This window comes from Nanorana parkeri, unplaced genomic scaffold (assembly GCF_000935625.1).
Source record: "Nanorana parkeri isolate BGI_ZX_2015 unplaced genomic scaffold, ASM93562v1 scaffold641, whole genome shotgun sequence".
NCBI lineage: Eukaryota > Metazoa > Chordata > Amphibia > Anura > Dicroglossidae > Nanorana > Nanorana parkeri.
In genome coordinates, this window is record NW_017306909.1 from 680,401 (window position 1) to 696,121 (window position 15,721).

Sequence of the window (15,721 nt, forward strand, 5' to 3'; positions counted from 1 at the left end):
AAAAAACAGTTTCCCCTATATTAAATGATAAAACATTTATTATTACCCAATTTTGTGGTAAAATATAAAAGACGGGGTCACGTCGGGTAAAAAGACACCAGACATGTCAAGCCGTAAAATTGCGTGTGCGCGCGAAACCTCAAGAAACGATAATACCCCGAAATTGGCCATAGGCGACGCATTAAAGGCTGTTACCGCTCATCAGTTTAGTGTTATCAGTGATTGATGGCCCTAAAATGATTGCTCTCACTGCGACGTTCGCGGCGATATGTAACATGTGTAGCGCAATTGTCGTTGTTGCGCGCTGGGGCACCGGGCGCGTATTTACGTTTATAGGTGCGTAAGAGTTAAACATTTTGGGTTTTTTTTTCACTTTTTTTATATGTGACGTTTATTTTATTTTACTTTTTTATATGTTACTTTTATTTTTTTGTATTTATATATATTTTTTTTGCACTTGTTATTGCCATTATATAGGGGGATAACAATCCCCCTATATAATAGCAAAGGCACACGGACAGGTCCTCTTTATGGAGACATTAGGGGTCTCTAGGACCCGGAAACTGGTGTTTGCATTGGTCGGGTTTTTTCTGCCCGTGCGGGCCCGCTAGGGGGCGCACGCGAGAGCAGAAAAAAAATGCAACCCGCCAATGCAGCAGTGCCGTCCGTTTTTTACAACGGGCGGACGGCAAGTGGTTAAAGACTTCACCTGTAACTACCAGTCTGTGTAATGTTTCTGGAGGAATAATTTACACATTTTCATACAAAACAAAAAACAAAACAAAAAACTGTTCGTTTTCATCTCTCAGGTGCATTGAAAAGGTCAAAGTGTAGAACAGATTCCTCTAAACTCAGTGCAAAGTTAAAGGTTAGGTTCTGAAATATCCCAATTAGTCTCTATTGTTGGTGTTTAAAGGGTACATGTAAGAAAAACCATGAAGGTTGCCATTGCTGACCACTACTGAAATTGCCATTTGCCTGGCTAGGATTCTAATCACAAGAACTTGGACCCAAAGTCCCTAATCTGCATACTTGCTTCAGGGCGGTGACTGACAATAGCAGCCAGGCCTGTGTCCTCTCGTGTCACTAATCTACTAATTGACATATCCGTCTGGATGTCGCAACACTTCTTAAAACTCAATCGTTCAAAAGCTGAGCTCTTGATATTTCCTCCTCCCCGTGCACCTTCCCCCAACTTTCCCCTTGAGATTGTTAACACAACTATCGACCCCCCCTCCTCCGATGCCAAGGTCCTAGGTGTCATCCTTGACTCGGACCTCACCTTTCTTCCCCACATCCAATCACTATCCAAATCCTGCCGCCTTCACCTTTGTAACATCTCCAAAATACACCCCTTCCTCACCAAATAAACCGCAAAATTACCTCATCCACGCGCTTGTTATATCTCGTCTTAACTATTGCAACTCCCTCCTCATTTGCCCTCCACTACACAGGCTATCCCCCCTTCAGTCTATCATGAATGCAGCTGCCAGACTCATTCACCTAACCAACCGCTCAGTGTCTGCAACCCCCCTGTCAATCCCTACACTGGCTTCCACTCGCCCAAAAAATAAAATTCAAAATATTAACAATCAGTTACAAAGTCATCCACAACTCCACCCCCGGCTATATCTCAAACCTGGTCTCAAAGTATCACCCTAACCGTTGCCTCCGCTCATCCCAAGACCTCCTTCTTTCCAGCTCCATTGTCAACTCCTCCCATGCTCGCCCTCCAGGATTTCTATAGAGTCTCTCCCATCCTCTGGAATTCTTTACCCCAACCAGTCCGTCTGTCGCCCACCTTGACTGCCTTTGAGGGGGGGCGGCCCCTTCTTCGGGACGCAGAAGCGATCTGGCGACAGGTAAGTCGCCAGGATCGCTTCTGTTGTAAAGCCGACAGTCGGCTCTACAAGTTTAAACAGAGTCCCGGCGGCAAAAGTCGCCGGGAGTCTGTTTAAACAGCCCCGATGCTGGCGACGTACACTGTACGTCGTCAGTCACGAAGGGGTTAATACTACTTTAATCTTTGCCAAGTTGCCTCAAAAGATAATGTGAAAGGAACATATAGCACCACTTTCCTCTATTACTGCTAAAGTCACATAATGCAAAGTCCAGGGAGAAAAAAAAAAGGGCTGATTATCTGCCCTACAACTACAACTCTTGCTGACGTGAGCAGTAGGGAAAAAAGTGTCGGGCAATGCTCTGGCATTAAACAGTCTACAAAATTAGCTTGTGACTAATTAGCTTCTGCCTAAAACAGCGAGAAGCTCTATCGACTCCTCCCGTAACACCTCAGGACCTTGAAAGATCCGTCAGATCAGGACATCTCTACATGCTGAATGTAACTGCTCACAGGAGACAAACATTGAAGACACAGAGGAAAATACAAAGGAGAGGAGGAGAACTTAAGAAAAGAGCAGGGATTAATAAAGAAAGAAGAAACATGAATAAAGTTAAAAGAGGAGGGCGGCTAAATATGGATGAGAATAACCTGCATACAAATCTTTATTTACTGTGTTTTTCAAGGCACTTATTACAGAATACAGTAAGGAACAAAAAGCTAATGGCCATACACTCCTAAACATTGAGTATTAGATTATTTGGGCACTTCAAAACAACCTTGAGAATGTACAAACCATATACTGAACTCCTGCCATCTAAGCCTGCCATTTTTAAACACAAACCAATGTTTTATGAACATTCTGAAAGCATACGTAGGATGCAGTTATTTCTAACCTTCAGACAAATCAATGCTATTGACTGTACTGCAATAACCATTACGACCTCACACCCTGTGCTATACTTCACACAATGTGTCCACAGCTCATGAACAATGTAAAGCTACCTTGAATGTTCCTTCTAGATACATTTTTATTTCACATAGAAAACCAGCAACACTTTCAGCTATATTTCATGGTATATAAACCTGTATGCATTAAAAACAAAAAACAAAAAAAAATCAGTGTAGCAACATGAAGCATGGATCCGAGAATTAGGAAGAACATTCAACCTGCCAAATGTGACTGCAATAAAACCTTGTCGTTCTCACTTAACTATAATTCTAGTGCTGTAGAAGAGGTATGCACTGCATAATTCTGTTGATTATTATTTTTTTCTTTTTAAACAAGAGGACAATCATACAAATCTCCTCACAGAATACATTCTATGTATTACCTTATAAATGTCACAAGCCTCAACTGTTCTCATGCTGGTGGTAAAGAAGAGGTGGGAGGGGGCAAAGCTCCCCACAATGAGTATGACCGGATAGATTTTTGACTATACTTAAGATTAAGGCCAGATTTACACATTACTGCAAAGAGCAGTAAGGCAAGTAACATGTTGCTGCTCTGCCATTCAGTTTGAATGGCACACCAAGACACTACAAATGCATCACAGCATGCCACAATGCACATCAATGCATGGTAGAGCAGCACAATGCATTGCATTTCAAACAAAAGGTCATGTGCAATTTTAGGACCATTAGCGAGTGTTGACAGTCATTATAAAAGCAAGTGGGCCCCTATTTATTTGCAGTTTTGAGGGTAGCAGAAACACACATTCTAGACACGGACAGTTTAGCTTTCTTTTTTCTTCAATTTACATACACGCCAAGATCTGTAGTGAATCATATCAGAGTGATAAGATGAGGTCACTAGCTAAATGTATTCTCCCAGTGGCACACTTCGAATGTAGCAATTTTTCCCACTGCCACTATTACGGGTGGTATTATGATCACAAATGGTGCTGTATGTTGTCTGTGTTTTGCCGTTTGTAGGGGAGTATATATACACTATGGGGGAAATATATCAAAACAGGGAAATATATCAAAACAGAAGCAGACAGAATCTGGAGCAGTTGTCCGTGGCAACCAATCAGCTTCTATGTCTAATTTTTCAAAGCTTAACTAAATAAACTGGAGAGAGAAGCTGATTGGTTGCTACGGGTACTCCACTTTCAATAAATTACCATCTATGCAGTGCAGGCAAGGTTTTTTCACAGAACAGAAGGCAGCACTAGTAACAAGTCAAAGCAGTCCAAAGTCACCCAACCAACAACTGCTTTTACAGTGTTACCCTGGAAAATACATTTACTTGTATTTGCACAAGCTGTCTGAACTTGTAGCATTGCACTTTGATATTTGTTTATGGAGCTACAGAAGCGTTTACAGCCTTTATTGTACCTCATAACACAAAATTAAGAACTCATGCACATCATATGGTTGTGCAATGTACAGTATATGCAACAAGCGTATATCAAATTGAAAACCTCCCACAGAGGGGTTGAACCAAGAATACAGAAATTAACTAGACTGGGATGAGTGATTGTCCTACCTCTCGCTGCAATACTAGTTCCTTCGTGTACATTGTAGCATCCTCGCTGAATGGCTCGCCTTCCTGAACTCCACCAGGGGCATTCCTGGCACCTCTTGGACATTCAATGCCTAATGAATTAAGAACAGTTCACAGGTTACATATATTATATTGTAGAAAATTGACTAATAGCTCAAAACCAGGTGTATAACAGCCTGTAAAGTAGATCTAAAACCTAACCAAAGGACATTCAGTTCATTGGAGCTGTGTTTCATGCAATAGCCATTTTGTTCAGACAAAATATTGTTTTCACATTTTATTTGATGTTTTTACATTTTGCGGACGATCTCCTACAGCCTCTTTCAGGCACTTGTGCTGTACATGCACTTGCTCCAGTGTTGGCTGCGCATCATTGGTTACAACACCGCACTGGGAGACAGTTGGCCCCCTAACAAGCAGTGTCTGAACAAGAATCTTCATAGCATATTAAAGCTTGTATGCTCTTTTACGGATTGGGTTTACAGCTATGTTAAAGTAGAACTGTGGCCAGGCTTTGGACATGTCTATATTTACACAATCTTAGCGAGAAGTAAACAATATTTTCCCTGCTGGACCATATTTTTTTATTTTTTTTTACACCTTAATAAAATAATTGCTGCAATTTTTTTTTCATGTTGCATTATATTTGAGCACCTGTTGAATGAATATTGTTTGTAAAAATTGCAATAAAAACAATTTTAGTACCATTAACACAAATTAAAAATGTTCTGTAAAATATAAAAAGGAGATTTTGAGTATATAGATACCAAATATGTCAAGCCTCGCAAATGCAACATTTTAAGAACCTTACCAGCTCTTCAATGCAGAGTTGGCTGTAAATAATGGAACTAAAATTATTCATGCAGGGTGATGCCCAATATGGATTGTCATTTATGTATATGCACCCTTTTTTGTATGTATGCATGTGCCAAGGAGAGTGACCCCTGATGTCTCCCATGCACCGTTTCCCTAATCTGCTCCTTTAACTGGCAATCCTGACCCAGAAGCGCTCAGAACTGAGCATTTCCGGTTTCAAACTGTGCAGGAGCGATAGAGGAACACACATTCATCCATCTCTCCACACTTACTTTTCTCTTCTAGGTACCAAAAAAAGCAGGTAACCCAAGGGGGTTGGGGGGAGGCCTCTCACAGCAGATCATATATTCACTTTAATTTGAGCAGCTAAGCTCATCCTGCTCTTAACCGCTTGAAGACCAGGTGTTTAGACCCCCCTTCCTGCCCATACCATTTTTCAGTGTTCAGCGCTGCAGTACTTTGACTGACATTTATTCCGTCATGCAGCCCTGTACTGAAATTAATTTTATACCATTTTTTTTACATCTGTGTATGTATGGGTGGGGACTTTAAAAAAATTGTTTTAATTCTTTTTTATTTGTAACTTTAAAAAAATTAGGGGGAAAATTTAAATTTAACTTTATTGCTATCACAGAGGGGGCTGAGAAACCCCTCTATGTGATAGCAAAAGAGGTGTCAGGTCCTCTTTATGGAGACATCAGGGGTCTCCAAGACCCCTGTCACCTTGGACCCCCTGAAGAAGCTGATGAAGCAGAGATCTGCTTCATCAGCTTCTCTCCAGCATCTGAAGCTGGAGAGTGACACGAGAATGAGGAAGTGATGTAATACACACCACTTCCGCATTCTGACAGCATAAGGGGACCGGAGGGAGGTCGTGAACCGACCTCCCTCTGATCCTCTGTGACAGAGGCAGTATTGCTGGTCCCGGGCTCACACCGGAGCCCGGGACCAGCTTTACAGCGGGAAGGGGGGAGCCGCACGTCACGGGTCCTCATACAAGCGATCCGCCGGCTCTATATTAACGGGCATCGCTGCCTGTTTTCAAATCACGGGCATTTCCCGCCCGAGCGGGCAGATATAACAGGACGTGTATACAGGCCCAGTTACATCCAAGAAGCTCCCGGCCGGCCGTGTATACACAACGGTTGGCCGGGAGGTAGGTAAACATGTTGTGTACATCTCCCAATGCAATAGCTTTGTGTGTGTAGAACACACACACACACACACACGCTGAGCATAGAAGGTTGAATATTTCTCTAGAAGCAAGAAACATGAAAACCACTCCCAGTAATGGCTGGCTGTAGCAGCTGGGCAGACTGAGATTTCGCTAATTAAGCACAAAACATATGTGTTTAGATTTACTGGCACCCACCCAAATCCTAGATATCATAAATACCTTTTAAAATGCCTTTTTTCCCTTTTATATGGAGTGGGGAAGGGATAGAACCTCTGCAAGGTTTTTATTTTTGGTCTGTGTTCCTATTTAGGAGAACCATCACCAACCACTTGTCAGAACCATAAGTGCTGGGAAATCTTGTCATTTGGGAATGTCTGTCAGGATATTACTGTGTGTTTTCCTATCCCAGTGACCACCGCTCCATCACTGACTGCCCTACTGTCACAGTCACAAGAAGTGAGCAAAATCTCCCAAATGGGGTCACAGGCAGCAATGAAAACTTGACAGAAGTTTTTACTCTGTCAATTAAAAAAATAATTGAAATTAAAAAAATAAAACGGCATAAATAATTCTTTCAAATTTAGATTTTAAAACCAATGACCATTTTACATAAAAAAAGGTAGTGCCAAAACGATAAGAACTATTAGTTTACAAAAAAAACCCAATGAACAAAAACTAATGAAGTCACTGACCTACACCAGAGCAAATGACCCATATCAGGTCACCCCGTCAAATCAACAGCCTACAAAATGAATGTAGCACAGAAGGATGAAAGAATATCTCAGTGCTTTGCAATTTCTCAATCAGCATGAGAATTTTTTTATATAAAACACCACAGTTAAAGTCTGTTTATAAGAAGCATTAACTCACAATGTTTGATGTGTTTTATCTTAAATACATTGCTATTTTAATAAAACTAGAGTACCAAGAATATCTAATCACTGAAAGCTAAAACAATGCATTTCACTTGCTTTTTTTTTTTTAATTCGCTGTGTAATCTAAAAATTATAGCTTATTTAGTTTGTCGTTTTATTAGAATAACGGGTAGTAGCGTGGAAACAATAGCAAGGTATTAATGCATTTTATAACACATTAACAAGATATTAATTTAGAACATACATGTTTTTTTTAATAAGATCAGTTAAAATGTAACAGATTTAGGTTTTAGCCCTTTGGAGAATGACTGATAATTTAAAGGTCAGAGAGGGGTGTGACATGACAATACATGCATTAATTCTACATCTACCGTATGCACACAGATTGCTGGCAATAAAACCAGATCCACACTCTGTATGGTGAAGGTCAGAGGGGGATCTGAAACACATTGTGCTGATGTCAAAGAGATAAGAGAAGGCACCTAAAACACTGATGAGACCACGCAAAGGTTTGACGTGAATGCTGGAAAGCCAAGAGCTTCAACTTGCTTGCATTATATGGAAGCAAATGAGAGTATATACCACATCTCTACAAATGTGAATGCGAGGAAGCAATGCATGCTTTAAAGCGGACCTTTACACTCAAAAATCAAATTCTACCAATGCATCCCTCTATGTATGATGATTAATAACAACAGACATGTCTGGTGTAAAATGCTGTTATTTTGAAATACTTACACTTGCAGAGCATTCACTTCCAGCTTAGAAAGGGCAAAATTACTTCAGTTTGGCAAAGCAATGCACACTGGGATTGCCTTGCCATCAGCAGAGCATTGCTGAGAAATCTCATCTGTAATCTCACGAGATCTCAGGTAAAGGCATTTTCCTCCACTGAGATGATGTCCTGTTCCAGTGGTGGCGAACCTTGGCACTCCAGCTGTGCCAAAACTACAAATCCCAACATGCATCTGCCTCTGGGAACCACTGTCAGAAGACTGGAGGGGAAAAAAAGAGAAATAAGATATGCAAAGAATAGAAAGCCTGCAATTATTTAGAAGTATGTATTTGTAGATTGTCATTAATAAACATTTCTAAAGGGGTGTTTTTTGTTATTTTATATAAAAAAAAGGTCTGTGTATATTTGACCTGAATTGCCTCCGATTCCAGCAAAATAGAATAGGCCAAATTCTTATGCATATTGGATTAGCTTTAGGAATGGCTGACTCTACTTTCTCTACAGGAGAGAAGCACTTTATTTGGTCAGCTGTGATAGGAACATTAAACTGGAAATATATTCACTCACTTTCCTATAACCACCTGATTGCTGTTGCTGCCTGTTTACTAAAACACAAATCACTTCACCTTCATAAATGTTTAATTCCAGTAGTTTGAACATATTTATATTCCAGTAGTCTGAACAAATTCACAGAGTGCAGGTTAAATTAATTACAAGGATGACATATTTGTAATAATTATCCCCAAAATACTTAGGCACTTGCATGCTACACTCTGACCACAGTGACAATAAACTGTCATAGATGTCACTCACAAATGTGGTCATCTCCATCTACCAATGCAGTAAGCCCACGACCCCATTTATTCTATGATGGTCATTTGCCCAGTAGTGGTTGAAGCTTTCTGAAGTGGATATATCACAGAGAGACTAATTTCACCAGAGGATGTACTCAGGAATTAATTGGCAGGTAAACATTTGTCAGTTTTGCTGAACTGTAAAGGAATAATTGATGCCCTGCAAAAATTTACCTAGAAGGTTGGTGACCTTTATAAATGTGGCATTGTACACGTATATGGTTTGCTGAACCCTTTTTTACAAGGACTTATTTTTCAAAACTCAAAGTCTGCAGTACCTATACATTGTCAAAGAAGGAATAAAAAGAAAAAAGTTCATTTTATATCATGAAAAAACCCAATTGAGCTATGAGAATAAATGTTCTCTTCTTCCTAGGACAACACATGTCAATATGTGCCTTACTATGCATGTTGTAAATACGGAACATCTACTGTATACACAAATCATGCATCCATTCAGATAGGAAAAGCATATTACAACCTTTCTGACACCATATTGTAACTGCTCTGTTCCTCCTGTTGTCCATTTAAAAAGCATACATGAATTTAATTTACAGGCACTCTCTCTTAGGTTAAATTATACAGTTTGTCTAGAAATCAAGATTTAAATGACAGGTAACTCCAGACCAGTATATATGTAATGCAATTAGTTGATACTTCAGACTCAGGGCATAGAGTTCCTTGCAGTGGAATTAAAGCTGGTTTAAAAAAAAGTGTCCCTCGGTGGTTAATGCCAACTCGTAGCTAGTCAGAGATGATGATAAAACCCAAAGGGGGTTCTTCAGCCCTCCATAGTTCTTCATATTGAATAGGAGAACCCCTCCATATGAACATATTCAATAAATTAGCTGGCAGCTATAAGCTATATCAAATGAAAACCCAGTGCACCATTTCATTAAAATTACATGGTTTCTGGGCTTTTTTCCCCCCCTAACAACAGCTCTTTAAGTTCTGCCATCCTCAGCAGATGACACTCGGTATTATTTAAGTTCAACATTCCGGCCTAAGGTCACAACACCTCAATCTATCCCACTTCATTTACTCTAGGGGCTGCTTTGTTATATTCCTTATCCAGACGCAAGGCAAATCTTCTCTGAATAAAAACTAATTTCCAGCTTATAGGTTCATTTCCACCATGTGTGAAGTGAATATGAAGCTAAAGAACATACATTAGTACACATTTCCAAACAAAGAACTTGCAGACTCAAACATAGCATGTACAATTTTATGAAGTTGAAGGCTTCATGGGTGTGCAACAAATTGTTCATTGGTGTAGATACACTACAAACTGTTCAAACTAAGTGTTATTTATTCAAGGTTACAATATGGAGTGAGAGGTACAAATATGATAGTGTACCCTTGCACAACACTATCAAGGCTATCCCTTCAAGTAGTGCAAAGAATAGTATTTGGTAACTACAGTAGCCGTAGCTTCAAGATTGCAGTTTACTGTACTATGCATATCACTGCTGCCTGGACTGCCAAGAATAATGGAAATGAATTTCAGAGTCATAATTGCAAACCTGCAAAAAAAAATGGCAACAATTTTATTAACATTTATTACATGAAACAATGGTGGCTATAGAACCATTTTGTTTTTCCAAAGGGTAGATATTTCTAAATCTTTCCTTGTATGTTGTATTCGTGATTACCTACTAGTAAAATCGACTGAAAAAAGTATAAATCAGCAAAATGAGAGCGTAATGTAATTCAAGATTTATGAAAATATATTCAGTGAAAGATTTCAAAAGACAAAAACGCAGTATTGCAGTGAAGAAAGGTATCATTGCACACTGCAATACTGCGTTTTTGTCTTTTTTGATAGATAGATCGATATATATGCGCCTGTTGCACACTAAACATTGTGTTACTACATTTATTTAGTGGCTAACAAGATTCTGTGTTTATATCTTGCTGCCGGCTGGTGGATAGATTCCGTGGTCTGCAGCAGAATATAAATAACGGGGAGCCAAGTGTTGATGGAAGAATCTCATCTTTCCTTCATTCAGCCAGCAAATTGAACAAAGAAAATATTACAGTGTGTGGGCCACTTTAGCCTTTAAACAATTACAAGTAGAGAACATTAAAATGGGTAAATTGTAAGGAATTGCCAAAGTTAGTAAGTAGGTATCATCTATATCCTTCCAGCTTTTTAGCCATTTGCCAAATTCTGGACCTTTCATCTTTTTATCTCTTTTTCCACGTATGCCCCGATCTTCAGAGAAAAAGCAGAAGTGTTTAGACATTTACCCGTTCCCCTAATATCAGCTCTGAGGCAGACAGATTGCATAGTTGTGGCAGAATGCCATTCACTGCTCACTGGTACTACAGACTGCCTAGCCAAGACTGTGTAGCGATTCTCCACATAAAGGATGATCACATAGCATGACCCCATTATAGCTAGTTTATAAGTGAGGAATGCAATGCTCAAAAATGCTTAGGTTTACTCAAGTTCAAAATGCTCAGCTGCTGATATTCAGCAACGCTAAGCATTATGTTACATCGCCAAATCAGTTTGGAAATATACAATTAACCCGGCATGTAAAATGGTACACATAGTGTTAACACGTTATTTTTTTACATACAATTTGCCTCAGTGAAATCTTTGCGTCCCTCATTTTTCTTGGACGCAACCTTTTGTGCGTTTACCATCCCATATAATACTCAAACTCTATAGTTTCTCTCCCAGCTTAATGGCTATAGGCTAAAACTGCATTTTATTGTTGTTTTACGCACCTTTCGTGTAAAAATAAAGTCACTCACACTACAAGTGATATATTCAATCTTTTCTCTTTGTGTTATACCACAAACTGAAACCAGGAAGAAAATCACAAATGTAATATTGCATCTCAAATGGAAGCAAAACATGAGAAAAGGCAACTATAATACATAAAAGTACTTTCAAAACAGTTGTTTTTTTAAAATGTTTCATCCGACTTTTGTTTGGATGTTAAAGTAAAAAAAACAAAATATTTAGATTATGGTTTAAAAATAAAATGAAGTTTATCACAAAGGATTAAATAAAATGTATCAAACAAAAAAAAAGAAGGGATTCGGGCCGCCTACTACTTGTAGGTTGTCCAAGGGTTAATTCAGATATCGGGACGGACCATCGTTATCAATTTATAAAAAATTATTTATTTAGTATAGCAAAATGGATCACAAACATAGGCCAATCTTTCTTCGTTGACCAATAAAAACAAAAATGAAGCAGCATGAACTGATCATTATTTTTCTTGCTTTAGCTGGAGCTGTTTAAATTCAAGTGTTCTACAAAATAAAATGTACCCTATGCTCGTTCATTTGGGGGGGGCCCTCAAAGGGAGATTCCAGATTCCGATAAGCCCCAAGCCCTCACAGAACACACTCATCCCTTTTGGAGGAGGGGATGTGAGGTTAAGGCCTTTGTGCCCATCAACACAGGGGCAATGTGCCTTGCCAAAGTGGGAGGCTTGGCTGTCTCCCATTGCAAGGTACCCTCCCAAAGAGCATGTGGCCTAGCATGGTTTAGGAGGGGAGGGATTGCACACTTCCTGAACACCTTTTCTGGACACCCATGCTGCATGCCAAAGATGCAATTAATTTTTGGGGGACCCCATTGCATCTTTTCTGCTAAAGGTCCCGCACATATTAAAAAAACAAAACAAACAAAAAAACTGCAGCAATCATGTTGTCCAGCCATGTAGATCTACATCACAATGACCCACTGCACAACAAAGCCGATCCACGGACAATACCACTCGCAAGCCCAATGTTAACCCTCTGCAAATGACACCCCTTTACATTACCCAGGATCTTTGGCCCATTTGATTATAAACAAGCAGTAGTGCTACCAATGTATATATCTATATATCTATCTATCTATCTATATATATATAAAATGTTCATTCCACCTGACAATTTCTCAAACCACTCACACTATACTAGTAGGATATCTTCATTTGCGTTTTGAGCCTCCACACCATCATTGATAACTAAAATGTATGTGTGCAGAAGCCCTTTAAAAGGAAAGAAAAAAGGCATTTTCAGTGTTACTCCATTTTCATATAACCTATTGTCATGGGTTACCTGGTAATCTGTGGAGGTTTTCAACAGTATTGTGCTTGATCCATACTGTTAAACCAACTTTGCAGTAAAGTGTTTATCGAAATTACTTAAAAATTACTTAAAAACATTGTCGGTTCAAGAAAACAAGATTTAACATACAATCACTGCCATCCCTTTCCTGGCACTGGATTATTGCATGAAAAAAAGTGATCATTTACATGGGGGACGTACATAAACTGAAGAAAAACACTTGCAAAGAGATGCTGAAATTGTGAAAATGTAACTTACCCCCTTTCAAAAGAACGAAACTGCCAAAGATATGGCTTATGCTTATTATTATTGTATAGAGGAGAATTGCTGTTTGCCGTATGCAGAGTATAAATGATCATTATGCACTAATGAGCCGCAAATGCAGTAACATAGAAGCCATTTAGTTCCTTTCTGTTTCAACCCCTGTAGCATCCACTGGACATTACAGAGCAGAACACACTACCTCATGCTAGTCTGTGGACAGTTATTAGTTTGATCCTAATGAAAATGCCAAGAGCCAGAAGAACAGGATCTCCTCTTACTTTAGGAAAGCACAATTCATCGAAGTTAGCGCTTATTACACATTGAGATTTGCTCAGGCACAATAGTGCTGAAAAATAGCTGCTTCTTTATAGTAAACATGCAAAACAATGTGACCACAATCAATATTTGATGTGCTCTCTCATTTACAGAATAGCTAACAAATTGCTAAGGCAGAGGTCCACTGAAACATTTAAGAAGCAACTGTCATTTAAATAGAGCAGCAAGCATGCCTACAAAGGAGTAGCACATTAAACTAATGCTAAAATGATAACTACAGCACTGAAGGTCCTGCTATATACAGTTTACATACTTTCACCAAGGAGGTACATCTACTGACACATATCCAGAACTATTACTGTGAACATAACATTTAGGGCATGTGGACACAAAAGCTGAGGCCCACTACCGACATACCCAGATCCTGTATCACCATACATGATTTATATTGCACCAACAGTTTGCACAGCGCTTTACAATATAAGGAAGACATTACAATCACAATACAATTCAAGACAAGATGGTGAGGGCACTGCCCGTGAGGGCTTACAATCTAGAAGGGAGGGGCAAGTGATACATGAGGAGGTAGCTGTGTGGGAATGAATTGTTTAAAAATGTGATGGTTGAGTGGTTACATAGTTACATAGTTACATAGTATTTGAGGTTGAATAAAGACATATGTCCATCAAGTCCAACCTATTGTGTGTGTGTGTGGGTGTAAAGATCCTCGCGTCACCTCGTTTTTAGGAGTACTTGTACCCCTGTATATTACCGTTTCTCAGGAAATCGTCCAAAAGCCTCTTGAATGATTCCAGACTATTAGCTGAAATCACTGCTTGCGGCATTCAGATTGTAGGACAGCTCCCCTGGCGTTTGCCATCAGTACACAGGCGAAGGAGCATTGTAAAATGCTTAAACATTCAAATTACAATCTGTGGGCCACCTCACTATGAGCACCCTGTCTACACCTCTCCCCCTGGGATACACATAGTGGAAAAACAGGAACTAGGGTTTCTAGATAGCTGTAATTGACCAAGCATATATGATTGACTAAAATTAATATCAAATTGAATTCTTGTACAGACAATGAGAATTAGCAATACATATAAGTTAAAATTCGATACAGTTCATATATCATACATTGCCCCACGTATGTATTTGTATACATATATCCAATGGTCACATTCATATAAATTGATATAATCAAAACTATCACAATAACATATTCATGATCACATAGTTGGCATTGGTATAGTTGACCAATACAGTAGCTTATCTTAGTAGGCCCCGACACGTTTCACCAATGGTTTCCTCAGGGGACCCATATAAGTTGATCATGCACGGTCAATACGCGGAGTTAAGGAGACATCAGGAGGATCGAGGGGGTGAAACAGCTGAAATATTCCAGCTACCTGACCCTGTCCCTTGTCACACCCGGGACCTCAAGGTTACACGGGGAGAGATGGCCCCAGAGCTGTCCAGTTGACTCCACTGAGATACTTGGCAGGGGTGAGGTAGGCTAGGATGGAGCATAGTTGGATGCTAGTTATCAAACTTAGTCCCCCTGGTGGTGCGAGTCTCTCCACGTGCCTAAACAGTGGTCTCCTCTGTAAGTATACAAATACTTATGTGGGGCAATGTATGATATATGAACTGTATCGAATGTTAACTTATATTTATTGCTAATTCTCATTGTCTGTACAAGAATTACATTTGATATTAATTTTAGTCAATCATATACGCTTGGTCAATTACATCTCTCCGGAAACCCTATTATTTTCTGTTTTTCCACAATTCTTAAACATACAAGTCATATAATGGCCACTACCTTGCATATAGAGATGTTACTATCACTATCGGGGGAGCTGGGGGGGTTGAAATAAATCTGGCAAGGAAAGCATCTGTCACTACAGTAAGAAGGGAAAGACCCTCTGATAGAGCACATTACACACTGGCACTCAGCCACCACATTTCCATTAGGGAAACCAAGGATTTGGCTGACTAAGGCTTGGTGAAGGAAATATAATAAAAGGCTTTTCCTTTCTATCTCTTACAGAGCAAGTCATATGAAGTTGTCAGCAAGCCAAGCAGCTCTGGACATTGTCAGAGACACAATTTGTTGACTTGCCACTTAGCAATCATGCGATGAGCAGCAGGTTTAAGGATAAGTGGGTTATGGTAAAGGAGAGGGAGTCCATTCTATTATCCAATTGGCTCAGCAAAGGAGGTGCAGTTATGAGAGATTGGATCCAATGTCACCTTACTAAAGTATACAGCAAAGGACCACTCATACAAAA

The 15,721-nt window shown here is 39.5% G+C and overlaps 1 protein-coding gene across 1 annotated transcript in view; it reads right to left on the minus strand.

Moving 5' to 3' along the window:
• The window catches only part of SND1 (staphylococcal nuclease and tudor domain containing 1), a 496,769-nt gene that overhangs the window by 220,508 nt on the left and 260,540 nt on the right, over window positions 1–15,721 (minus strand). The window contains exon 6 of the mRNA XM_018563205.1: window positions 4,332–4,441. Coding sequence (XP_018418707.1) covers window positions 4,332–4,441 — 110 coding nt within the window. The remainder of the gene's footprint in view (window positions 1–4,331; window positions 4,442–15,721) is intronic.